Here is a 27,958-nt window from a genome sequence, read left to right as displayed (position 1 = left end):
AAAATAAAACAATGAAACAAAGAACTGAGACATTTTGAAACCAGAATGAATTTATTGAAACAACATTTCAACATTAAAAGCCCTTAAACTGTTATTTTTTCCCTTCGTTTGCAGTCGAGAGCCGAATCCACGGGAGTGAAATCAGCGTGTTTTCTGATGTTTTACAAGAGGAGCGCACTCACATTGATCCATGATGGAAAAAAAATAAACAGACGCATAGTTTGGCACACAAATAACTAATATAATAATAACAATAATAATTTCAAGTTTAAAAATGTGTTACAATAAATGCAGGAATCATAAGTGACAGTTTTCACTTGGTGCCTTCTTATAAACGATCCAACAGATCTGGGAGCAGTTTTACAGTAAAACTACAGGTTTTTGTATTTGTACGTTAAATCAGCGGTTCCCAACCTTTATCCTTAACGGGGACGTTTCCACTATCATTGAGTTAACTGACTAAGTGACATATTTCATAATATATACCTGATAAACTGAACAATGAAGCCAAATACACAGTAACTGCAGGATGTCTGGATGAATTTTGAGCAGATCAGGTTATCAAAGTTTAGATATTAAATAATAAGTAATCCGTTAGAGACCTACTGTGTATATATATTTTCTTGATTCCCTTAAAATCAAGAAGGTATGGCACCCCCTGGCGGTGGTTAGGAACCACTGCGTTAAGTCCACAGAGGCCTGTTGGATTCAAACACTGGCAGACAGAAGAGATCATGAAATACCTTTAAAGATTGGACGTTGCTGAATAACAAGTAAAATCACAAACGGGCGTATATTTGATGTTAGAGCTGGAAAACTAAAAACCATGTCAAAGACAAGAGTCTAATGTAAACGTCAGCTCCTTCACAACAAAGAGAGTAATAGTGGTTAGACACGATGGCTCAAAGTACATTTGTAAGCATTTGTTTGATCCAGAATGTGCACTGGTTTTTATCTAAAAGGGCACAAAACACCGGACATGATAATGAAAATAAAATTGAAATGAAATTACACGACACATACCACAGATGAAACACACCTACCTGCTAACATTAATGGCTTTAAGGAGTCTACCTTTACATTTACCTTCCATCTCTTGACATTTAAGAGGCAAAAATGGTGATCGGTTTGTCAGCAGATGTGAGGAACGAAAGCACAAACAGGATGGAAAGAACAAAATAAAGCTGTGCTAATAAAAATACTCTACCACTTTAGATCTGCCGCAGAATGTTATATATTAAGAAAATAAATAGATTCTTATATATTATTTACAATGGACACATCAGCAGCAGTTTTTCTCCTATTTAACTTCATCGTGTCAGAATCAGCACCTCAGAATATGTCAATGCAGAAGCATCGCTTTGTACAATTTAAAGTTCAGTTGTTAGCAACCCCCCCCCAGTGGATCTACAGTATGCTGGGTGTATTACAGCACAGGAGGAACACAGGACAGAGAGGCCAACACTGTGGATGGACATGATGTACATTAAAATAAAAGGGCAGTAAAACAGAAAGAGGCCAGATGTGTGACGCTGTGTGTGCACAGAAACACCCGCAGACACATTTTCCCACAAATATGAAGGTTTAAAGGGTTAAAAGGCAAATATAGTCATTAAATTGTGGTTATTTTTCTCCAATTTTAGCTTTTTTTCAGGTGAAATACTGGATACTTTCACACTTTTACACGATTTTAGGAGAGAAATAGTCAGTCAAGTAATGTGAAACTGTGTCGGCTCATTCGTCCGTAAGTCTGCATGGTATCGGTGTTATTGCAGCCAATGGAGCTCCCCCTTCTGTAGTCTTTGTGCACACACAGTTTAATACATCTGGCCCTTGGTTTTATACACGAACTCTGACATCAATTACTACCCCCCCCTCCCTCAGTCATGAAGAGGAGCTGCAGACTGGGCCTTGTCCAGTGTAACTTCTCGAGTGAGACGAAGAAGGCAAAATGTGTGTAAACGTGTGTTTTAATACAAAAGAACAGAAAGAACAGAGATCTTATCATCTAATGGAGTGTGGTAAGAGCAGAAAGTCGGGGCCGTGTTCACCCTGTTCCCTTTTTAAATGACTAACGAGCGTATAAGCATGTTTACTGAAGCTACTCACAGACGCTCAATAAGGGTTGGAATGATCTCAAACTGCCTCAGAGCTACATAGTTCTAATGTGTGTGTGTGTGTGTGTATTGTATGAGAAATACACTTTCTGAGAGCGAGACAAGGTCAGTTTCATGTCTGTAGGTTAAATCCAAACCTGGACGTGGTTAGCTTAGCTTAGCATAGAGACTAGAAAACAGCTCGTTTGTTTACATAAAACAGAAACAGATGATCTGCGGTCGCGAGAACTATTTCTTCCAAGTTTATCACCATGTTTTATATATGTGTACCGGCTGAGACTAATGCGACCGTCAGCAAATCAAAGCAGCGTACTTTTATTCGGTGCTTTCTACGGGACGTCTGTCGATGTTTTTGCGAGAGGTGGGCGTCTAAACAACGCAGGAGCCCCGAGATCCTGGCTAAAATACGGACCTGATGCAGTTGTGTGCACCTGCTGTATCTGGCAGTCCGCGCTGTAGCCGGACACACTGCCGGGCGGATGGATAAAGAAAAGGTTTAAAGGTTCTTTTACTTTCCTTTGGTCAAATAAATAAGTTGTATATTGAATGTTTTAGTGCACTAAGAAAGAAACTATCTGCTTCCAGTCTTTATGCTAAGCTAACGCTCACTCTTCTCACTCTCAGAAAGAAAGCCAATAACCTTCCCGGCATGTTAAACTCGTCTTTTAGCCATTTAAAGCTCACAAGTACTTGTTCTTTCTAGTGCAGAGCCCCAACGTATACATCAAGAACTAATTTCTTCATGACAACATAACACAAACGTCTGTTAACCACCTCTGATGAATATTTGGCCCTCGTATGACTGTTGTCTTTAAAAAAATACTGGTCTAAGTAAACAAGGCAATAAAATGAAAGGTAATGAGTTATGCATCTAATCATGAGATCTTATTAATCTGTGCCCAGCCTCCTCTTCCCTACCGCTCTACATCCACGGACCAATCACTGTTGAGCTACAGATTCCTTTAAAGTGAGTAAGTAAGTGTAAATGTGGTAAAAAGAGGAGGGCCGAGCAAACCGTTAACTTCACTCACATTCATGGCCCCTCACCGTCGGTCATTATACTTATGGCACACTTCGATACGACTGCCGAGCACAGCGCGGACACGCTACTCTGCCTTGGATCCCTTGTCCCCGGAGGAGCCTTTGACCCCGGAGGAGCCTCTGAGGTAGGTGTTGTAGAAGAACATGGCGAAAAGGACCAAGTAGCTAAGGTACATGAGAGAGCCCCACACAATGTTGTCCATGGAGGACGGACAGTGCACCTCGTGCATCCAGCGGTACACCCCCCCGAGGACAGTGAGGCCCATCACCATCTGCATGATCTGGGTGGCCGTGATGACCATAGCGAAGGGACGGGGCACCCGCACGTTGGCGGCCCGGGCTGCGTAGTACGTGTACATAAGGGAATGGACCATGTAGTTCATGGTCATGAACCACCCGGCGCCCGCCACCTGGTCCTTGTAGCAGTACCAGGAGTAGAGCAGCACGGTGATGTGGTGGTACCAGTGCAGGAAGATGAGGCGCTGCTTCCGGAGGACGATGAACACGGTGTCACCTGAGAGAGAGACGGGGAGAGGAGGTTAGTCAGAGTATCGTAAAGCTGATCGGACATTTAATCTGTTGATTTAATATTTGATCCAACAGTTCCCGATTTAGATATAGTCACTAGAAGCACATTCATGCTGTTTGCAATGGTTGTGACTAAGCTAATGGTTAACTCTCCAGGAAGGAAGCCTCACCGAGCTCGGGGGTCTTGCTGAGAACAAAAGCGTAGGCCCAGAATTTGCTGACGGGGGCGCGGCAGAAGGTGTTGTCACACACCGACTGCTTGAAGCCGCTGGTCTTGAGGATGTGCAGCATGTACACTCCGGTCCTCGCCGCTCCGATGATGCTGCAGAGGGAACACACGCAAACTCGTTAGCAAACATTATATTTGAGAGATTGTGTTCAATTAAAATCATCAAGTTCTGAAGAATTCAATTCAGTTCCTTGTTGGTTTTGTTCTATATGTGGGATTTAATGATGAAATATGAAACATCAGCAGCTTCCAACAGTCTTAGAAACCACAAAGTCCTGTTGTCAGGTCCTGTATGCAGACAGCTGAGGGGTGGAGAGGGCAGGTTGTGCCCCCTGCTGCGGGATTCAGATTAGAGAACAGATCCACCGGCGATGGTGGCGGTGAGCTCAGTGCATCGGCCCCGCCTGCTAGGACCGGCCATGTGGGTCGCAATCTACAAACTCTCCTGGCAGTGACTGCAGTGTTAGCATCATAACACTTCCAGTTAGGAGCAGATGCTTTAAATAGTGTGGTTTTCATACGATAATTGGATTTGAAGATAAACATCACACAAATGACGTAACTCCGCAGGGTATTACTATAATCTAGGTTCTAATGGCTTGTAATTACAATGTGGTCGTCTAATGCAAAAGAGCTGTGCCAGGGAAACATAAATAAATCTATATTATCTAAGTATCTCAGCCTCGTTACAGCTCAGTTTATCTTTCTTCTCATCCAAGTTGTGAGACGCAGAGCTGAACAGCCATCCTACTTGCAGAGAGGCCGATGTTCGGCTGATAAATCACGATAAAGACGACATATCGAGCTCGGAAAGATGAGACAACAAACTGGTGGAGGTGCTGTTTGTGTTCTGTAACATTCAAGCCACGTTACTCCAATTCCAGGGTTCCCGCTCTTATAAAGAAAAGTCATGTTGCAGGAGTTTTCTTGACAGTACAGGACAGAATCTGCTCATATAATTCACTGGTAGCCCTCAGAGGAGGTAGCTCACCATTGTGGCTGCTCTCAGTAGAGCAGTGTGCGGTGAATTGACTACAAGTTTCCTCTAATTCCTCTAGTTTGAATCAAGTAGAATCATTATCAGCTATTTTAAATCAATTTCCGGGTAATTCCATGGCTGGAAAACTTCCAGGTTTTTCAGGATGTCGGATGATAAAGATCTTTGTCAGTCTGTGAAAGGGTTGGCCGTTCCTTCGAGTACGCACACCTCACACCTTTGAAGCCAGCGAGGAATGCGTTGGTGGCAGTCGTGTCACTTAACTGGTTTCAACACTTTTAGACAGGAACACATTCTCAGAGCACATTCCCCGTCTGCACTCATCCAGCTGCCTGCACGTAATCTTCTCTTTACCTAGAAAGCCTCTGGGGTCACAACCGGGTATCTTAACTTTAAGTAAATTTACACACGCACACTATGAAGACATTTTTTTGGTTTGGATTACAAAGGGAGGCAGAAGGTCAAACAAGCGATTTAAATATTTACAGTACTTGTGCTATTTACAAGCAATTTACAAACACTTGTAAATAGCAAACTATTTACATATTAGCTACAGGAACACTAATCCAGATATGAGTGACAGAAAAGGTCAAACGTGGCCCAAACGTCACACCTACTGACTGCCTTCGTATGGCCCCAAGAGGAGAGGGAGAGACCCTGGAGCTGTTGAATGATATATTTCTCATCTTTTCCCTAAATCTAGCAAGAAAGTCGCCAAAGTCGCCAACACCGGGACTCTCTCGACTCCCACAATTGTTCCAGACGTTGTTTGTTTTGTGTCGCAGGTTTTATTCTCCCGACAAACTCCTACAACATCGTATAACTGGGATTATTCCACACATTCTTCTTCCTTGTCAAAACCTGCTGCCTACATTACCCACATTGCAACTTAACCACCAATAGTTTAATCAGAAAATTGGGGGTGCAATGCTAGAATTCAAGAATACCCTGAATCAGAGATTAACTCTCCCTCTGGAGTGTGGAAGAACCTGACTGGATGAACTGGATCCAGACTGAGACTGTGAGCCAGACTTTACCAGCCGACATCAGTTCAGGACCTGTGACTCACCTGAAGATGGCCAGGCAGAACGACCACAGGAATAACGGGCGTCGCAGGTTCAGCTTCGGCCTCTCTCTCATGAAGTGCTGACCACCGAACACGAGCGCGACATACAGGCCACAGAACATGAACGACTTGTTCCTGTGGAGGACAAACACACCACAATAACACACTCATAAGCACCAATTCAATACAGCAGAACAGACTTTATTAGCCGGGGTATTTAGCCTGTCCTCGTGATGTGTATTTTTACAGATTAAATGTCAACTTATCGACGAGTGCACAAACAATGAGGGACTTGAGCTCCGCCTAGAATAGACTAAACTCCCCCTGAAGCTCCCTCTGATATTTACCTTTGTTTATTTATGTTCTTAATCTGTGTGTCCTTTAAAATATTTAACTTTTCTTTTCCTAACATTTAACTAGATAAATATTGGCAGTATTTCACCCAAAATGACCAGTTGGCCTCTGAGCTTGTTAACTTTATCCTGTGTTTACAACACTTGTCCTTTAGACAGAGGGTTTACTAATAATTAACTAATAATATCTCGAAGAAAAGCTTCAAATCCTCACATTTGAGAAGCAAAAGCCACTAAACATTTAACATTTTTGCTTGGAAAATTAACCAATTACTATTCTGCAGATTGTTTTTCTGTCAATCTATTTGTTTCTAGCTCATTTATTTGTTTTCTGGGGGAGAAAAAAATCTGATAACACAACACATACCATACATTTGGTTTGTTTGCCACCAAGAAATGTAACTGGGAACGGAAAATAAGACACTCTCAGGTGGGCGAACTACGGGATGGAGACTCAAACTTATCTTTGGCATTTCGTGTCATTCAAAACACAATATTATGGACACTGCAGCGTGGACAATATGCAAACTGCAAGAGCTGCAATGTTCTGATCAAAAAGGTAAAATGTGTGACAGACAGCGTTATAATGAAGCAACGTAGAGCTGCAGAGACGCAAAAAAATGTCACATCATCAGGATTTTAATATGTGAGCTCACCTCCGGATGATTCATTGACCCCGTATTCATCCCTGAAAGAGGCTATCTCTAGAATCTGTACACGGATCCATAACTTAAGGATAGACTCACCTGATTCACTCGAGCTATTGTGGGAGCCGGACTTAAGGGGGAGGAGATATCGAGTGAGGTTTGGGGAGAGATTCTTAAAAAAGGTACACAGCTCCTTTAGTTGTGTTCGCCTCGCTAAGTTATACAACAATGTGTCCCTGACTCGTGGTAGGAAGGTCCGATGCATCCTTTAAATGTTGTAAATGTTCAGATATTATATTAATTATGGAGTGGTGGGGTGTGGCACGCTTTCTACGGCCTTTAAGTGTCTCTTTTTTTTTAAAATGTACAGCATTAATGTGTAATTGAACACCCTCATCAGTGTGTTTGTGTTCTTGTACATTTCCTTTTCTTACTGTGTGTGTTTGTTACTGCTCCAGGATCGACGCCTAATGCTTTTTTTATTCTTGTGTGGCACGTCATAAAAAAAAGGGAATTGAATTTCTCACTGTTATGAGTTATAAGTGTTTTATATCCCTGCAAAGATCCCAATAAATAAAAAAAAAACACATAAAAAAGTTACATAAACAGGAAATAATCAGCTCAAAATGAATCCAAATCTCTGGTTTTACACAAACGTCCTGCAGTTACTGAGTTCACTGTTTATAATATAATATGAGATAAACATTAAATATGTCACTGAGTCAGGGGTTAACAGCTGTTCTGGGAACTGTCATCATGCTTGCTTTACACAATAATGACAGTTAACCAGCGGGGGAGGAAGTGTTACTAATACCACTACAATAACTCTCTGTTACTCCTCTTTTAAAAGAGTTTGAGCAAAAAAAAAAAAACTTTATTTACACATCCAGCAGTTACAGATGTGTAAATAAAGTTCAACACATCAACCTAAAAATGTGCTAATGTTCCACCAGAGTGACAGAAAACGGATATGTGGTGTATTTCAATGCTCTTCCAGGACGAGCTGCACAATCAAACCCAACTCTCAACCAACTCTGATGTGTTTTCACCCTCAAACGCATTTAAACGTGACACCAGATTAATGGAGGGAGATGAGACACAGAGCAGACAGACAGGCAGAGAAGAGAGAGAGAGACAGACAGGAGGACAGACGCTGCCCACCACAGGGAGACATGTATCTGTCATTATCTGGTATTATCTGTTCGCTAACATCACCCACCAGTTCTCCTGCATCCATTCCAGAGCTCGTCTTTCGTCGAAGCGCCGCTCGAAGTCGTACTCCGTTATCGGGGAGCTGAGCTCACTCTCGTTCATCTCTCTTTCCTTTATCAGCCCTTCTTCTTTTCAAACAGGAGAAAAAATAAAAATAAAAAGAGAGGGAGGGATGTGAGCGAGCTGCTGGCAGTGTGGAGTCAGTGTGAGCTGCTGCTCGGGTTATATTAGCGGGGTTATCTCCGGTTAGGGTCCGGGGCGGTGCGAGGATGCGGAACCACCAGATGTACTTCCCCACTGTCACTCACTCTCCTTCAGGCGGAGCAAGTTAGCTGCAACAGCGGAGGCTCCGGCTCGGACCTTCAAAATAAAAGCACACTCATTACCCTAATGGCCATCTGTTGCTGCACACACACACACACACACACACATATAGAAGGAGTGTGAGTCCGGTTTGTACGTTGGTGTCAGTGTATGTACACAGAATGAGCATAAATAAACAGGACAACAAGCTCAGTAACTCAGGCTGAACATACTCTGTGCAGTTTTCTACGGAAGAGGATTAGGCCCAGCTGCTGTTGTTTTATAGTTTTCTATAATAATTAACTCAATGTCTTCAAGGGTTTGGACTTTTGATCAGACAGCACAGCACATTTTAACAGGTTGGACTCTGTGATGGACATGTTGTTCCACTGTTTTCTGCCATTTTATAGACCAAAGGATTAATCAGTTAATCAACAAAATAATGTGCAATAATGCACAAACTGAACAAATCCTCATCAGCAGAAGCTACAGGGCCATCTGCTGGACAAAGCATGGAAGAGATTGTTTTATTCAACAGCTGCTGTATGAAACATCAGAGTTATGCTGGTAACAAACAAGTAATTTCTACCTAACAGCCTTCAGATTAATTAACACACTTAAACAAGGACACTTTAATTGCCCTCCAGGGTGGAAGAGGAGCAGCCGGCGGGGCATAAAAGAGTCACTGTGAGTCTGTGGAGGAGACAGAAGAGTGAAGACAGCTCAGACACAGAGACCTCCTTTCAGCAGCCGCCTGGACTCTGCTCTCAACCTCGCTGCCCCACTGCCCCTCTGTTGCCCCTCTGCTGCCCCTGTTACCCCTCTGCTGCCCCTCTGCTGCCCTTTGATCCACTTCCACCAAGCACACAACCTCCTCCCTGCCTGCAGATGGCAGCAAAGCGCAGCAGCACAGGGAGCTTCGAACACTGGAGGTTTTGAGTCATTCAGAGAGTAAAATACTAGTGATGTCGGGTATTTATGAGGTAAATAGGTGCTAATGTGCAGACTGATTCATTTAATGTGACGTTGAACACTGTGGTTTATGGAGTGGAAGTCAATATTATTATTTGCGAATGAAACACCGTGAGCTTGGCAGATTGGTTTGGTTCTCAGGCTACAATATTATCAGAGTCAGAATCAGCTTTATTGAGTGTGAACGCAAGAAGAACCATTGGCGACCCCTAGTGGGGGTCCGGGGCCCCCAGGTTGGCAACCACAGCTTTAATCCTTTATGGTGTATCAGTTAAAAGGTTCCTCGCAGTGCGTCTGTCCTCCACGTCCTCTGGTGTCACCCACAGCTGCAACACTGATGTGCTGAGCAGGCAGAGCTTCGTCCTCCATCGGCCCCTCAGTCACCTCCCAGCGGTTCGTATCTCAACCAGGACGGATCCAGGAGCTGCTCGCCGTAACGGAGCGTCGCAGACTGATTCCTGCACTTTTTTACGGCACTGGGAGATTTATCAGGTTGTGAAAGCGAAGGACAGAGATTGATTATCACTCTGCAGAGGAGACAAGTTTAGGAGGGAGGGATGTTTCCTGCAACTGTACAGTGACAGCGACAAAATGTTCCCCAAAATATTTATTAAAAAACACGATGAAGGAAAAAAAAGAAAACAATAAACTTTCATTTATCAGCAGGATGTAAAATGACTAATTAGATCAGCAGTTCCCAACCTTTTTCCTTAAAGGAGTCCTTTTTTTAAAATCATTTAATAAACATATTTTATGGATATTTTATTTTATATTCAGTAAATAACAATAACAGTAGAGAACAGCTGATAAACTGTACAATGAACACAAACAGTGAACTCAATAACTGCAGGAAGTTTGTGTAAAACAAGTGATGTATGAATTGAAGATGAAGATTATTTCCTGCGAATGTTGATCAAAAATGAGTTTTCCTGATATTTTAGCAACTTTTTAAACTGTTTTATGTATTTATTAAGTTTTTTGAACAATCTTACATAATTAAAAGGCTTCTTTTTTGACTAATTAACTTTAAAATATTTGTATTTTGTATATTTCATAGTTTTCTTACACCCCTTAAAATCAATATCAAGAGTCCCGACCCCCATGTTGGAAACCACTGAATTAAATGTTGCTGTAACTAAAGAAAATCCATCCACTGAGCATCAAAGGCAATAAGAACCTTTCATTTTGTGTTGATTCTGGCGCCCCCCCCGGACAGAAGTGGTAGTGTTTCACAGCCTCGTTTCATTGATTTCAAGGAGAATCTGACCTGATAGGAGGCATTAAAAGTAATAGAAATAGCCAATCTTCTCACTGAGAGTCTTGTGTGTTTATGTAGTTCATATAGAGGCATCAGTATCACATTGAGATGGTTTCATAACCTTTAACATTGTAATAAATATGGTACAATTACAGTAAAAGGACATTAGTGCTGTTGATTTTAAGTTGGAGCTTTAGAGGATACTAAATAACTGAATTATTGGTTTAAACAATTCTTTCTTGTTCTCCCTCACAAGATAACACATAAACCTTCCCTCTGAAACAAAGAACTGAGACATTTTGAAACCAGAATGAATTTATTGAAACAACATTTCAACATTAAAAGCCCTTAAACTGTTATTTTTTCCCTTCGTTTGCAGTCGAGAGCCGAATCCACGGGAGTGAAATCAGCGTGTTTTCTGATGTTTTACAAGAGGAGCGCACTCACATTGATCCATGATGGAAAAAAAAATAAACAGAGGCATAGTTTGGCACACAAATAACTAATATAATAATAACAATAATAATTTCAAGTTTAAAAATGTGTTACAACAAATGCAGGAATCATAACTGACAGTTTTCACTTGGTGCCTTCTTATAAACGATCCAACAGATCTGGGAGCAGTTTTACAGTAAAACTACAGGTTGTACTGACGGACTGGTGAACATCTGGCCACATGTTGGTGGTAAAGATCATCCAGAGGAGACTCCAGACTGCATCTTCAGAGGGATTTTCTCTCTTTCTGCCCAGAATGATGAAGTATTTGTACGTTAACTCAGCGGTTCCCAACCTGTTTCCCTTAAGTGACATATTTTATATTATCTACCTGATAAACTGAACAACGAACCCAAATACACAGTAACTGCAGGAGGTTTCTGTAAAATGAGCGATTTGGATGAGAGATGAGTTTTTTCTGATAGTTTTAGCAACTTTTTAAACAATTCTCTGCCTGTATTATGTATTTCTTTTAATTTTAACAATCATACAGACTCTTTTTTTTGACAAATTCCGTGTTTTCTTCACCCTTATAATACAGCTCGTGTTCAGGTCATCAAAGTTTAGATATTAAATAATACACAAACTTGATTAAGTAAAAACATTCTTGATTAAGTAGTTGTTGTTTTTTCACAGTACAAATAAAAATGCCAAAATGAAGTCAGTGTCACTTAAAATTACTGAAGCTACTCGATCAAGAATGTTTTTTAAACTTACAAAATACGTTTGCTTTACTTTAAAGTTTCAGTTTCAACAATTTTTTGAACTAAATGAACGTATCTGGTTTTACAGAGTAATCTAAGCTTTAACAACAAAATGCTGAGTTATAGACCGTCTGTGTTTATATTTTGAAAGTTTTCTTACATCCCTTAAAATCAAGAAGGTATGGCACCCCCTGGTGGTGGTTGGGAACCACTGCGTTAAGTCCACAGAGGCCTGTTGGACTGAAACACTGGCAGACAGAAGAGATCATGAAATACCTTTAAAGATTGGACGTTGCTGAATAATAAAGTAAAATACAGCAGTGCTGAAGTCACAAACGGGCGGATATTTGATGTTAGAGCTGGAAAACTAAAAACCAAGAGAGTCTAATGTAAACGTCAGCTCCTCCACAACAAAGAGAGTAATAGTGGTTAGACACGATGGCTCAAAGTACATTTGTAAGCATTTGTTTGATCCAGAATGTGCACTGGTTTTTATCTAAAAGGGCACAAAACACCGGACATGATAATGAAAACAAATACGAAAAAAGGACGGTATGAAATTACACGACACATACCACAGATGAAACACACCTACCTGCCAACATTAATGGCTTTAAGGAGTCTACCTTTACATTTACCTTCCATCTCTTGACATTTAAGAGGCAAAAATGGTGATCGGTTTGTCAGCAGATGTGAGGAACGAAAGCACAAACAGGATGGAAAGAACACAACAAAGCACAGCTAACTGCACGTGCTAATAAAAATACTCTACCACTTTAGATCTGCCACAGAATGTTATATATTAAGAAAATAAATAGATTCTCATTATTTACAATGGACACATCAGCAGCAGTTTTTCTTCCTGTTTAACTTCATCGTGTCAGAATCAGCACCTCAGAATATGTCAATGCAGAAGCATCGCTTTGTACAATTTAAAGTTCAGTTGTTGGCAACCCCCCCCAGTGGATCTACAGTATGCTGGGTGTATTACAGCACAGGAGGAACACAGGACAGAGAGGCCAACACTGTGGATGGACATGATGTACATTAAAATAAAAGGGCAGTAAAACAGAAAGAGGCCAGATGTGTGACGCTGTGTGTGCACAGAAACACCCGCAGACACATTTTCCCACAAATATGAAGGTTTAAAGGGTTAAAAGGCAAATATAGTCATTAAATTGTGGTTATTTTTCTCTAATTTTAGCTTTTTTTCCAGTGAAATACTGGATACTTTCACACTTTTACACGATTTTAGGAGAGAAATAGTAAAAACTGTTGAATGAGCTCATAAATCAACTGAGAAGTCGGCTCCATTAGTCAGGGTGTTATTGCAGCCTGTGGAGCTCCCCCTGCTGGTCGTTACACAGAATGCAGGTTTAAGACCCTTCACAGACCCAGACGCTCTGTCCATTATCTGTACTGTCAGCGGTTTGAACGTCGGTGCAACAGGCGGCTGTTTCCTGTCGCTCTGCTCAGGTGTGATTACTAAAAGGAAACGAGGCGCTTAAAAGCTCCTGTGTATCATCAGAGGAGAGACACTGCTGGCGTTACTGCCTCTCAGCCTGCAAGTTTGTGCCTTTTGATCTTTCTAAAAACAGTGACACTTCTCTTCACTGGCAGGTCTGAAGTTTGGTGAAGCTGAGCAGAAGTACTTTGGGTCGTGGGTGTGTCTGTATCTCTATATCTTTATGGCTAACTGTGGGAGTGGAGGTTTATAAACCAGATCCATGCTTACACAAATCTGACCAAATCAGAGCAGTGCATACAGTATTCTCTGTAGTCTGTGTGCACACACAGTTTAATACATCTGCCCTTTGGTTTTATATCTGAAACCAACTACTAACCCCCCCCTCTCAGCCCCTCTCAGTCATGAAGAGGAGCTGCAGACTGGGCCTTGTCCAGTGTAACTTCTCGAGTGAGATGAAGAAGGCAAAATGTGTGTAAACGTGTGTTTGTTTTATATAAAAGAACAGAAAGAACAGGGACAGGAGGAAGTTGTATTCTCTGGGGCGGCTGTCAGCTGAAGAATGTGTTCGTCACTCAGATCTTATCATCTAACGGAGTGTGGAAAGAGCAGAAAGTCGAGGCCGTGTTCACCCGATCATCGGTGTTCCCTTTTTAAATGACAGCTAACGAGCGTATTAGCATGCCTCAGTTTACTGAAGCTACTCACAGACGCTCAGAGCTACATAGTTTTAATGTGTGTGTGTGTGTGTGTGTGTGTGTTGAGACCTAAACACTAACATGAGAAAACACCCTTCTTTCATTTAGTGCATTGGGTAATCCTCAATGTACCATCCTGTAGGTCACAGTTGTGCTGGGGCTAAAACAGACGCTGGATTAAAAGGAATAGTTCAACACTTTCTGAGAGCGAGACGATGTCAGTTTCGTGTCTGTTGGTTAAAACCAGATGTGGACGTGGTTAGCTTAGCTTAGCATAAAGACTAGAAACAGGGGGAAGGAGCTAGCCAGGTGAAAAAAACTCACCTACGGGCCCGTCTGAGGTGTCTAGTTAACAGGTTTGTTTGTTTCAGGCGTACAGAAAAAGAGTGTTTTTGTGAGCGGTGGTGTCTGATGCAGTTTTCTGGCCGGTGGCAAAGATTTCTGGCTGGTACATTTTCTACAAATGAGCCAAAAAGTAAATTGTGCACCTGCTGTATCTGGCAGTCCGCGCTGCTGAGAAGAGCCGGGCGGATGGATAAAGAAGTAGATCCGGCACATAAATCTAACGCCAAGTGACGTTTTTAAAGGTTCTTTTACTTTCCCTTGGTCAAATAAATAAGTTGTATATTAAGTGTTTTAGTGCACTTAAGAAAGAAACTATCTGCTTCCAGTCTTTATGCTAAGCTAACGCTCACTCTTCTCATGTGGATGTTGAACTATTCTTTTAGCAAATTAAAGCGCACAAGTGCTTGTTTCCTCTAGTGCAGAGCCTTCACGGAACATAACAACACAAACGTCTGTAAACCACCTCTCATCAATATTTGGCCCTCGTATGGCTGCTTTGGATACTGGTCAAGAGTCTAAGTAACCAAGGCAATAATTTCAAAGTAAAGAGTACTATGCTATTAAAACACAAACATGGGTTTCCCCCTTATTCAACCATAATTTCCATTCTGTACTTGCATCTAATCATGAGATCTTATTAATCTGTGCCCAGCCTCCTCTTCCCTACCGCTCTACATCCACGGACCAATCACTGTTGAGCTACAGATTCCTTTAAAGTGAGTAAGTAAGTGTAAATGTGGTAAAAAGAGGAGGGCCGAGCAAACCGTTAACTTCACTCACATTCATGGCCCCTCACCGTCGGTCATTATACTTATGGCACACTTCGATACGACTGCCGAGCACAGCGTGGACACGCTACTCTGCCTTGGATCCCTTGTCCCCGGAGGAGCCTTTGACCCCGGAGGAGCCTCTGAGGTAGGTGTTGTAGAAGAACATGGCGAAAAGGACCAAGTAGCTAAGGTACATGAGAGAGCCCCACACGATGTTGTCCATGTAGGACCGACAGCGCACCTCGTGCATCCAGCGGTACACCAGCCCGAGGACGGTGAGGCCCATCACCATCTGCATGATCTGGGTGGCCGTGATGATCATGGCGCAGGGACGGGGCACCCGCACGCCGGCGGCCCGGGCTGCGTAGTACGTGTACATGAGGGAATGGACCAAGTAGTTCATGGTCATGAACCAGCCGCCGCCCGCCACCTGGTCCTTGTAGGAGTACCAGGAGTAGAGCAGCACGGTGATGTGGTGGTACCAGTGCAGGAAGATGAGGCGCTGCTTCCGGAGGACGATGAACACGGTGTCACCTGAGAGAGAGACGGGGAGAGGAGGTTAGTCAGAGTATCGTAAAGCTGGAATCAACTTGTTTTGTAGATGCATTTTTGCAGCCAGTGTCGAGCTAACTGACAGATGTTCTTCACTTTCTGTAACTGGCTTACTTCAAAATAAAAGTTAACTTGTGTTTCATCAGATAAATGCTTTTAATGTGAAGCTGCAGCAGTGGCAAATGTTCGGATTACGTTAGCAGTAACTTAATACAGCACATCTCCCCAACAGTGAAACCAGAACATCTCGATACCCCGTGGGAGCTGGCTGTTGATTTGATATGCAGCTGAGCATTTAAAAAAGAAAACCCGTCAATATAAAAGCAGTTTTTGATTTCCAGAGGATATTCACTTGCAAACTGTTCCATTTAAACGTTAAAAGTTATTGAACTGTATGAGTTTGCCTGTAAAACAGTCAGCAGTTAATAGGAATTATCCTGTTGGAAGCTGCTTATAGTTAGAACCAAATTACATGCTTCATTTCAGGAAGCTTCCTCAGAAATTATTTGGACATTTTTCTGACCATTAAAATAAAATTATTACCAAAAACTTCAAACTAATTTCTACCTTATTTCACTAAATCGACGTTGCTTAAAGTAGCTGTAATATGTTTTATTACACACTATACTCAGTATATTATATTTCTATGATATATCTATATGAATATCAAATACTAGTATTAATACTTAATTATATTATATAATATTCCGATGTACCGTTACAGTAGATACTTCTCTCTGCCCTTGAATTACCCCTCTGAAGATCAATACATCTTATCTTATATCTTCTCTTACATCCTGACCAGCAGTAGGATGAGGACATTCTTCCTGTCTGCAGCTGAGGAAACACTGTCTGTATCAATCACACACTAATGGAGTTTTCTTGCCACCTCAGCATCTGCCTCCATTTCCCCGAGCAATCAGGTCTGTGCGTCCGACAAGAGAGCACGAGGAGACGAGATTAGCGTGCAGAGAGAGAGAGAGAGAGAGAGAGAGAGAGAGGCAACACCATCCACTGAAGGAGCTCTTAAGGTAATTGTCTGCTGCTACATTAACTGGAAAGATTAAGTAATAATGACAATAATCTTCTTTTTTTTTATAGAGCACTTTCACAAAACGAGTTACAAAGTGCTTCACAAAAATTAAAACACACCTCATATAATCGTCAGGTTTTATAAGAAATTTTAAGGCCAAAGAAAACAAACACTGCAGCACATAAAAGACTAAAACAGGAAATCAGGAATCCTTTTGAGCGAGCTACACTTGTTTAAGGTGGCTACTAGGTAACGGTAGCTGCTGCCAGAGCCGTGTAGGAAGAGTTGTTGCCGTAATGTTTGGTACACGTATCAGCCTTAACTTAATTAAGACTGAGAGCTTCGGGGGCCAACACTGTGTCCCCTCTGTAAGTGCCTCAAGGAACATACCTCTACGTTTACTAAGTTTAAATCTGTCATTGCACGCATTTATTTTTTCACTCATGCTTAAGAACACACGGTAAATCACTTCGAGTGAGGAATTCAGGCCTAACTCGTTTACCCAGAGATCAGTCTAAAAAATGTAACCTCGAGCTGTTCTCCATGAGACATTGACATTTAGGACAACATCGGGAGAGATCAGAAGGAAGGAAGCCTCACCGAGCTCGGGGGCCTTGCTGAGAACGAAGGCGTAGGCCCAGAATTTGCTGACGGGGGCGCTGTAGAAGCCGCTGTCACACACCGACTGCTTGAAGCCGCTGGTTGTGAGGATGTGCAGCATGTACAGTCCGGTCCTCACCGCTCCGATGATGCTGCAGAGGGAACACATTATATTTGAGAGATTGTGTTCGACGTGTCCATCGTCCTGAGCTGAAAGCTGTTTAAAATCAGGACTGTTGAAGAATGAATTCCTTTAAGTAATATTTGTTGTACTTCAGCTGTGTGCTATCAGTTTGTTATTACTGTATATTCTGGTTTTGCTACATACATGTGATCATGGTCCTGAGTTGCAAATAAGTTGTAGTTATTGTGTGTTTTTATTTTATTCTTTAATCTATGTGTGTTTCCTCTGTAAAGTGCTATATAAATACATTTTACTTTACTTTTTTAGTGCAAATAATAATGTTCAGGGGCACTGCAAAGGACTGGATAAAGACTATGTGCTACACAAGGGCGAGGACATAAAGAGGACAGAGTTTACGGTCCTCATGGCCGGAGGAAAGAAGCTTTATCTGAGACTCTTTCTGTATTTGTACTGAGAATTACTTTATATTTCAAGTTCCCAGCATACACTCTGAGAAGAGTTTTATATTTATGTGATGTCGGTATCGATCTGATGAAACTGAATCTTTCAGGAACCCAATATAATCTAATTAAAATAAATCAAATCTGCATCTAAATCAACCAAACAGAGAGATCAGTGCCAGTATCCAGTCCTACACAAACACTCTCATCTTCCTTATTGTTGCTATTTAACAGCTGTTTTCAGGCTACCTTGTATGTTGTACAGATAATGCAGTTGTAGATCACATATTATTATTCCTAAGGCATTCAAAAACTGCTTTTTAAATTCAGCACAGTCCTTTTATCACCTTTGGAAATATGGGATGTCAGTCTGGAGCCCTGAGGAGTGAGGGTGTGCTGAATATAAAAACCTCCTACTTCAAGGATCAGGACACTTCCTCACTCTCAAACTTTGGCTTTTAAAATCATCATTTTTTACAACCCATGGTATTGTCTCATTCCACACGTCTGCTGTTCGTCGTTCCTCTGCTACAGCCATAAAGGCTCAACATGACTCATCCCTCTAATGTCAATAAAACCCTAACAGCCCTGCAATCACAGTGTAGTGCAATCATACATCGATCCACGGATCGCAGGAAGGAATTCGGTGGAAGAAACACACAGAAACTAGCTGAGTACTGCTGCTACTCTCTGATTTCTTTCCAAATGTACAATCTGTAAAGTCTTTATGAAATATTCATTTGTAAGTAATTACTCCATCGCCAGGCAGAAAACTTAGAAGTATAGCTTAAATTATAATGAGGGACTACTTTATGTTTCGTATTGATCTGTATGTGTTGTGTTTGGATTCAACCAGTAAAGAACCATAAAGCCTCCTTTCTCCAGTGTTTTTTATTCATCACATAGTTGTGTAAATAGGCCACATACACAACGTCTACCAACGATGAATCCAATAAATATTCTACTTTTGCTATCTGTGCAAGCCGAGCCGTGAAGCTGCTGTGTCCCGTGAGAGTTTCTTCTCATCATCTTTCTCATTATGTTATGTAATATGTAATTCACTGTGGTCTTCAAGGATAGTGATGCTGTATTCTACAGTTCCCTAACACTCGGTCTCCAGTTATAACATTGGTTCAACCGAAACCCTCACTGGGATTTGGGATAATTAGCAGCTACAAGACTGCTTGTGTTGATTGTTTCTTGTGGTATTGTAGCCTGGGCTGTGGACTGAGGGACACTGCTGTGCTCTGGTAAGATATTTCAGGTTCTGGATACAAAGACTTCAGTAGGATGTTGTTTGTGGGATTTAATGATGAAATATGAAACATCAGCAGCTTCCAACAGCCTTGGAAACCACAAAGTCCTGTTGTCAGGTCCTGTATGCAGACAGCTGAGGGGTGGAGAGGGCAGGTTGTGCCCCCTGCTGCGGGATTAAGATTAGAGGGAGGGCTCAACACACCAACAGATCCACCGGCGATGGTGGCGGTGAGCTCAGTGCATCGGCCCCGCCTGCTAGGACCGGCCAAGTGGGTCACAATCTACAAACTCTCCTGGCAGTGACTGCAGTGTTAGCATCATAACACTTCCAGTTAGGAGCAGATGCTTTAAATATCAAAGTGTGGTTTTCATACGATAATTGGCTTTGAAGATAAACATCACACAAATGACGTAACTCCGCAGGGTATTACTATAATCTAGGTTCTAATGGCTTGTAATTACAACGTGGTCGTCTAATGCAAAAGAGATGAAGCAAATTTACACACAGCGATCTATAAAACCGGGGATGCATCAGTTGGGAATATCTGTTAGCGTTTGCGTTAGCTCACTATTGTGGCGTGCGAGGCTGTTCCCAGTGGAGCGGTCTCCGGTGCACTGACTGCAAGTTTGCTCCAAGTCCTTTAGTTCAAATCAAGTAAAATGAATTATTATTTTACAGAAAATCTATCTTCTAGAAAGTGAAGTAAGTGAAAGTGTTTGTTGCACTTAAAATTAACATTGCTGTGCACGTATTCATCAACCTCAGCAACATATTTAATCATTAATCGTCGTATTAACATAGACTGCACCATTTCCACTGAGCTTCCTTGAAATTTGGCGACGAAAAATTCGACTTCACACCGAAAAGATCGCTTCAAGTCAAGTAAAACTTAGGTTTACGTGGGTGATCTGAGTGAGGGGCTAAAATACTATAAAAGGTTTTACAGGACAACATTTTGATCAATTTCCAGGTGATTCCATGACCGGAAAACTACACTCTATATATAAAATATATATAAACTGCCACAGGATGGCGGATGATAAAGATCTTTGTCAGTCTGTGAAAGGGTTGGCCGTTCCTTCGAGTTCGCAGCTCACACCTTTAAAGCCAGCGAGGAATGTGTTGGTGGCAGTCGTGTCACTTAACTGGTTTCAACACTTTTAGACAGGAACACATTCTCAGAGCACATTCCCCGTCTGCACTCATCCAGCCTCCTGCAGGTAATCTCTCTGTTAACAGGAAATAAAGAGGCAATAACAAACCGCTGAACGGACTGAGATTAGGAGTAGAAGAGAAGATATTGCAGTCCACCAAATATTCATACTCAGATTTTTTGTTTGGTGGGGGCCCTTTCTTGTCCCTGTACACAAATCCAGGTCCATTAAAAACCCATCCGGGGCGCAGATACAGATCACTGGCCTGTAAATGAGCTCGCTATGGAAGAAGTTTCGTCCCTTCTGCCGTAGTTTTACTCAACAAAACTCCCCGGTAGCCGTTATGTGTAAATACCTGAATGTATGTACAAATGTGCGGTGTTTAGATGTCTATCTTGTGTTAATGTTGTGTGTATACGTATGGGAATGTGTACAGACTGTGGCAACACATTTCCTTGAATCTATCTATCTATCTATCTATCTAAATAATGAATATACAGATAGATAGTGACTCAGTAACTGCATTGACTCGCTCTGGTTCACCATAGAAGCTCTTGAAATCACGCTTTCAGTCATCTTTCTGATTGGTATACGGCAAAGTAAATTTACACTCACACACTATGTGTTACATTAAAAAGGCAGGCAGAAGGTCAAACAAGCGATATAAATATTTACAGTACATGTGCTATTTACAAGCAATTTACAAACACTTGTGCTTGTAAATAGCAAACTATTTACATATTAGCTAAGCTTCAGGAACACTAATCCAGATATCCGGAGGAAAAAAGTGACAGAAAAGGTCAAACGTGGCCCACATACCACACCTACTGACCGCCTTCGTATGGCCCCAAGAGGAGAAGGAGAGACCCTGGAGCTGTTGGACCGCGGTTACTATGAGCAGCTTTGTTAATTACAATATAAATATATTTGAACGTAATTGTTGTCCTTTCCCTAAAGGTCTATAAATAAGTCTCTAAATGTGTCGCTTTTTAGACATAAAGTTGCCAAGAAAGTCTGAACAGCGAGAAAGTCGCCAAAGTTGGGACTCTCTCTGTATGATTGATTTAGTGTGAACACGAAAGTAACTTTTTCCCAAAGTCTACTTAAAACTGAACAGTCCCAGACTTAACAAACACTGTGTGATTGTTTTCTAGTAAATTTACACACACACACTGAAGTTGTTGTTTTTTTTAGATTACAAAGGGAAGGAGAATATCAAACAATTTAAATATTTACAGTACTTCTGCTATTTACAAGCAATCTACAAACACTTGTGCTTGTAAATAGCAAACTATTTACATATAAGCTAAACTACAGGAACACTAATCCAGATATCCGGAGAAAAAGAGTGACAGAAAAGGTCAAACGTGGCCCAAACGCCACACCAACTGACTGCCTTCGTATGGCCCCAAGAGGAGAGGGAGAGACCCTGCCGCTGTTGTATATTGTTGTATGATATATTTCTCATCTTTTCCTTGATGGTCTCAATAAGTCGCTTTTTAGCAATAAAGTTGCTAAGAGGGTCTGAACTCTGGGACTCTCTCTATATGATTGATATAACATCGTAAGACTCATCGCTAACAATTTTTAAAACGGATTAATACAAATCGGCCAAAGGCCTTAAACAAGCCTGTAACTTCAAAGCCTGTAAAAAAGACTCTGATGTGTAAATCGGCGCAGTTCTCCTTTAATAAGTGGTTAGGTTTTCTCAGTGTGGTGTTGTAGAACCTGACTGGATGAACTGGATCCAGACTGAGACTGTGAGCCAGACTTTACCAGCCGACATCAGTTCAGGACCTGTGACTCACCTGAAGATGGCCAGGCTGAGCGACCACAGGACTAACGGGCGTCGCAGGTTCAGCTTCGGCCTTTCTCTCATGAAGTGCTGACCCGCGAACACGAGCGCAGCATACAGGCCACAGAACATGAACGACTTGTTCCTGTGGAGGACAAACACACCACAATAACACACTCATTAGCACCAATTCAATACATACAATAGACTTTATTAGCCGGGTAATTAGCTGGGTTATTTAGCCTGTCCTCGTTAATATGAATGGGATGGCAAAATAATAAACACCTGTCAGTACAACCCAATACAAACTGCATTAGTTATAGCTGGGTGTTACAAAAAGAGGAAGAAGATGACTTCCTCTGACAACCAGTCCTGCTAAACCCTAAATCTCCTCAGTCAGACCCTGAAACATGAGATTATTATACAGATGTGGCGCTGTTACGCAAGGACGTCACAAAATTAGGGTGAAAAAGGAGCAGACAACCGCAATTAAACGCAAACATGACGTGATCTGCTTACTGGTAGCAGGTAAACACATGTACAAACTATAAATGATAAAAGAGAATCAGTTTCATGAACCCATCCTCCTCTCCTGATTCTAGCCTTTTACTTATCCTCATTAATAATCACAGCAAAGGATTAAGAGATTAGAGGCTGACACACTGACCATTCAGACTGCCAGCTCTGCGTGATGAGGCAATTTGAACCGGGCACTGCTCCGCCTGGCTTATCAACAAACCACTGATACCATTTCAATTACAGCCGGCGGCAGAAAATGACGACGGAAACAGGAAAAGGTCGACTCCTGAGCTCAGGCAGAAACCGCCGAGCTCAACTGGTAAACGGTGAGATTACGTGTGCGCCGTGATAAAAGACAGCATACCTGATTTTATTTTTTTAATCCAGTCTTTTCATAAATAAAAAGAGGCTGTGCGTGTGTCTGAGGTGGTTTGGGAATACACCAGATGACTAATCCAGATTGGTACAATACATATTCGGTTGAGTAGATGCTGCTGCTTGACCCAGTTAATGCTACGGTTGGGGGAGTCCATCCCTGTTGGATACAGCCAGAGCCCTGAAGGAGGCCCAAGTACTGAATGTGTGAAATATTTCAACTAAGGCTGCAGATAACAATCATTTTTTATCTGATTACATGATTGTTAAGTCAATAAAATGGTGAAAAATGCTTGAATTTCCCTCAGGATAAATAAAGTATCTATCTATCTATCTATCTATCTATCTATCAAAAATCATCATTTATTACAATGTATTGATGATTTATAATTATAAAGTTTCCATTATCTGTCCTGATAATTATCGTGTGACCTCTGCTAATCTTAAAAATGGATTCCCTTCTTTGAAACAATATGAACCTTTAGAGAGAATTAAAGGCTTATATTTAAAGGCTGTTATTTAAACCATGATGCCACATATAAAGAACTTGACTCTGGCGTTCGGTAACTCTCATCACACGCGGTTCCAAGAACAAGTGTACAGAGAGAGAAGATTGTTGCTGGATAAAGGTGAGCGGCTCATTAATAGTGCATGAGAACAGGAGCTGATAGGACCGAACACACCTCCCTCTCTGTAAACTGCAGCTCCAATGAGTAACACAATGTCCCCTTTAATTACATTCCTGTAACGTGTGTGTGTGTGTGTGTGTGTGTGTGTGTGTGTGTGTGTGTGTGTGTGTGTGTGTGTGTGTGCGCACAGGTGTGTGTCCCCCCAAACAGTAGGCATCAAATATCTGCTCAGATCAATAATGTTACTGACTTATTAGAGATGGAAAGAAGAAAAGGTGTGATTGTTCTGATTAAATAAAAGTGTGCCGTTTCTAACATCTTCCAATTTATTGATATATGATTATTAGTGGAGGCCTTTATTATTTAGAAATATGACCAATAACTTTATACTTAAAGTTTATATTTAAACTCTTTCTCAAGCTGCTTAAGAAGAAGCAGTAGGGGTGAATCATATCGCATTGTAAGTCGCTTTATACGCATTATAAAGGTATTTGATTGCCTCAGTAATTATACTCATTCTTTGATCACATTGTTCCTAAAATAAATTGATCTTAACTTTTAGACCACAAAGTTCTCAGTTCGCATTTTTATAGATTAAGTAACAACTTATCGACGAGTGCACAGCCAATGAGAGATCTTAGCTCCACCTAAAATAGACTAAGCTCCTTGATGTTCTTAATCTGTGTGTCTTTTCCTTTCCTAATCTTTAACTAGATAAATATTTGCAGTATTTCACGCAAAATGACCAGATGGCCTCGTTAACTTTATCCTGTGTTTTTATTGGTTACACAACATTTGTCATTTAGACAGAGGGAGTGTGAGTGAGTGACAGGTGATATGGTTCAGGTAATAAGAGGTTTTAGAGGGTGTGGCTGTGGTGTGTTTACTCAACAGAAATGTGAAATATTCCTGTTGCTTGTTGGTTTTTAACCCACCTACAGTCCAAAACTACTACTAATAATAATATAATAATCATATGATGGTGGGATGGTGACTCAAACATCTCTTTGGCATTTCTTGTCATTCAACCAGATTATATCCGCCGATTCATCAGCCGGACTCTCGCTGCCACTAATGACAGATCAGAAAATAATCCACAGATTAAATCACAGGATAAGGTATCCACACCGAAGCTATCAGCACATTGAACGATACTCTGAGCGATACCAGAACCAACAGCAGACAGTGAGCAGCGTCCTACATTATAAACTGTGAGCCTTTACAGCAAAGTCACACTACGACTCAGCAGGACCGCTGAAGCTGTTGCTCACTCTTTAAAGGTGTCTGCATCGTTCATGCTGTGTGCACAGTGCTGAGCAGTGGAGGAGGAATGGGGGTTGCGTTTGGCTGCACGTTGCACTCCCCCCACCCCCTCCTTTAGTCTTTATGAGGCTTCGGTTGGACAGCTCACTGTACGTCTGTAACGGCTGTATTAGGTTTCGGTGTTGCACGGGCCCCAAGAGGATGTGAGGCTAGAAAAATGTAGTCTTACAAGGTTTCCCTGGTGGAGTTTGTTTCAGCGAGCGGAGGGGTCACTCCCTCTTTTCAGGACGTTTAATTGGACAGCGAGGAATGCGTTTATGTTAGCAGCGATCCAACATATTTCTGGTGTAAACACAACACGAAGCAGTGCTAATATATGCGTGTTGATTTCTTTTCATTTAAACAGCTGTTAATTAAATGAAATATAGTTTTCACTCCGGCCTGTGGATGCACTGATGGAGTCCTCACTGTCAGGGTTCCCACTCTTTCCAAGAAATCATTTTCCAGGACCTTTTCCAGGTCCTTTTCCAGGCGTTTATCTTCGACAGCACTGGCTGACCAGCGGTGGTCGCCGTTTATGGGCTTTTGTGGAACAGACCTTTTTCACAGCAGCCGTTGTAACATGAAACAATAGGGTAAACGCAGGGGTTACCGATGATACTAAACAAGGCTCTGTTCCATTTTAGTGTAGCAGAGCATTTCCAGTGAGCCAACATGGCCCACTGACTCTGTTTGACCTGGAACCTTAATTGGTAACACCTGCGTTTTACCCTACTGATTCATGTTATAAGGGCTGCTGTGAAAAAGGTCTAGTGACTGCAGCGTTCCTCCAACAGTAACATTAATGCAGCGTGCAAACTGCAAGAGCTGCAATGTTCTGATCAAAAGGTAAAAAGTGTGACAGACAGCGTTATAATATATTATTTTATATTATTATTATTATATTATATTATATATTATTATTATATTATTTATATATTATTATTATATTATTTATATATAATAGCTGCAGAGACGCTCCGGTCCACAAATCTACGTGTTTGTTTGGTGCAGACCTTAAAAAATGTCACATCATCATGATTTAAATATGTTTTTCTAAAGGAAATGTCGTAATATGAGATTTTTATCATTTCCTGCATCCCTATAAGGAGAGTTTGTTTGGGTTTATTATTATACAGTTTTAAATATAATGTGAAATATACATAAAATATGTCACTAATTGAGACGTCGTCCGTTTATTAAATGATAGTAAAGGTTTGGGAACCACTGATTAAAACCTGTTATCGTGCTTTAAAATACTCTGTAATAAGTAAGTCCTGCATTGAAATGCATTGAAAAGAGATATTTCCTTCAGGAGTTGGAGAACAAACACACATCTGTAACTGCTGGATGTGTACATAAAGATGTGTCGTCCCTTAAGGAATAATAATAATTAAAGGTATTCCAGGTGTTTCCAGGTGTTTCCAGGTGTTTCCAGGCTGCACTATGAATCCTCAAGGTACATTTAAACCCAACTTTCAACTAATTCTGATGTTTTCTTAACCTCAAACAACATTAATGACATAAAGAACCAGATTAATGGAGGGAGACAGGAGGACAGACAGGAGGACAGACAGGAGGACAGACAGGAGCACAGACAGGACAGGAGGACAGACAGGAGCACAGACAGGAGCACAGACAGGAGCAAAGACAGGACAGGAGGACAGACAGGAGGACAGACAGGAGCACAGACAGAGAGCACAGACAGGAGGACAGAGAGCACAGACAGGACAGGTGGACAGACAGGAGGACAGACAGGACGAGCACAGACAGGAGGACAGACAGGGTCACAGACAGGAGCACAGACAGGAGGACAGACAGGAGCAAAGAGAGGAGGACAGACAGGAGGACAGACAGGAGGAGACACAGGAGCACAGAGACCACAGACAAGAGGACAGAGAGGAGGACAGACAGGAGGACAGACAGACAAGAGGACAGACAGGTGCACAGACAGGAGGACAGACAGGTGCACAGACAGGGGGACAGACAGGACGAGCACAGACAGGAGGACAGACAGAGAGGGACGGACAGGAGGAGCACAGACAGGAGGACAGACAGGAGGACAGACAGGAGCACAGACAGGAGGGCAGACAGGTGCACAGACAGGGGGACAGATAGGATGAGCACAGACAGAGAGGGACGGACAGGAGGAGCACAGACAGGAGGACATACAGGAGGGCAGACAGGAGGGCAGACAGGTGCACAGACAGGGGGGACAGACAGGACGAGCACAGACAGGAGGACAGACAGGGTCACAGACAGGAGGACAGACAGGAGCACAGACAGGAGGACAGACAGGAGGACAGACAGGAGCACAGACAGACAGGAGCACAGACAGAGACAGACAGACAGACAGGAGGAGCACAGGCAGAGACAGACAGACAGGAGCACAGACAGACAGGAGGACAGACAGGAGCACAGACAGACAGGAGCACAGACAGACAGGAGCACAGACAGGAGGACAGACAGGAGGACAGACAGGAGCACAGACAGACAGGAGCACAGACAGGAGGACAGACAGGAGGACAGACAGGAGGACAGACAGACAGGAGGACAGACAGGAGCACAGACAGACAGGAGGGCAGACAGACAGGAGCACAGACAGACAGGAGCACAGACAGACAGGAGCACAGACAGACAGGAGGACAGACGCTGCCCTCCACAGGGAGACATGTATCTGTCATTATCTGGTATTATCTGTTCGCTAACATCACCCACCAGTTCTCCTGCATCCATTCCAGAGCTCGTCTTTCGTCGAAGCGCCGCTCGAAGTCGTACTCCGTTATCGGGGAGCTGAGCTCACTCTCGTTCATCTCTCTTTCCTTTATCAGCCCTTCTTCTTTTCAAACAGGAGATAAAACCACCGCAGCAGGAGGAGCAGGAGGAGCAGGAGGAGGAGGAGGAGGAGGAGCAGCTCTGGAAGTTTCTGGCGGGGTTTGTGAGGAGGGATGTGAGC

General features: G+C 42.2%; 2 protein-coding genes across 3 annotated transcripts; both read right to left on the bottom strand.

Moving 5' to 3' along the window:
- Positions 1-32: 32 nt before the first annotated feature.
- LOC127373331 (elongation of very long chain fatty acids protein 6) lies at positions 33-8,497 on the bottom strand. Its single transcript, XM_051417731.1, has 4 exons — positions 8,198-8,497; positions 5,982-6,113; positions 3,857-4,008; positions 33-3,672 (listed from the first exon to the last, which is right to left on the bottom strand). The coding sequence occupies exons 1-4, from the start codon at positions 8,290-8,292 to the stop codon at positions 3,224-3,226; spliced, it is 828 nt and encodes a 275-aa protein (XP_051273691.1). The 5' UTR covers positions 8,293-8,497; the 3' UTR covers positions 33-3,223.
- Positions 33-27,958, bottom strand: LOC127373332 (elongation of very long chain fatty acids protein 6). 2 transcript variants are annotated; one of them, XR_007886899.1, is made up of 5 exons: positions 27,721-27,958; positions 22,191-22,322; positions 17,386-17,537; positions 12,199-15,734; positions 33-743 (listed from the first exon to the last, which is right to left on the bottom strand). XR_007886899.1 is itself a non-coding variant. In XM_051417732.1 (4 exons), exons 1-4 carry the CDS (start codon positions 27,813-27,815, stop codon positions 15,286-15,288), a joined length of 828 nt encoding a protein of 275 aa, XP_051273692.1. In that variant the 5' UTR covers positions 27,816-27,958; the 3' UTR covers positions 11,021-15,285. The 2 variants fall into 2 exon arrangements, 1 of the variants encoding a protein (XP_051273692.1); XM_051417732.1 differs by lacking the exon at positions 33-743 and having other exon boundaries at positions 11,021-15,734.

Source organism: Dicentrarchus labrax, unplaced genomic scaffold (assembly GCF_905237075.1).
Source record: "Dicentrarchus labrax unplaced genomic scaffold, dlabrax2021, whole genome shotgun sequence".
NCBI classification, from domain to species: Eukaryota; Metazoa; Chordata; class Actinopteri; family Moronidae; genus Dicentrarchus; species Dicentrarchus labrax.
The sequence above is the reverse complement of the archived record's forward strand: the minus strand, read 5'-3'. Positions and strand labels throughout refer to the sequence as shown.

Bases quoted from the DNA above. Each gene is read 5' to 3' on its own strand.
- LOC127373331 (XM_051417731.1), bottom strand. From the start codon at position 8,292: ATGAACGAGAGTGAGCTCAGCTCCCCGATAACGGAGTACGACTTCGAG. The intron at 4,009-5,981 runs GTGAGTCACAGG...TTCCCTCTGCAG, and splicing joins TTCTGCCTGGCCATCTTCAG to CATCATCGGAGCGGCGAGGA. The intron at 3,673-3,856 runs GTGAGGCTTCCT...TCTCTCTCTCAG, and splicing joins CAGCAAGACCCCCGAGCTCG to GTGACACCGTGTTCATCGTC.
- LOC127373332 (XM_051417732.1), bottom strand. From the start codon at position 27,815: ATGAACGAGAGTGAGCTCAGCTCCCCGATAACGGAGTACGACTTCGAG. The intron at 22,323-27,720 runs GTGGGTGATGTT...TGTCCTCCACAG, and splicing joins GAATGGATGCAGGAGAACTG to GAACAAGTCGTTCATGTTCT. The intron at 17,538-22,190 runs GTGAGTCACAGG...TTCCCTCTGCAG, and splicing joins CTCAGCCTGGCCATCTTCAG to CATCATCGGAGCGGTGAGGA.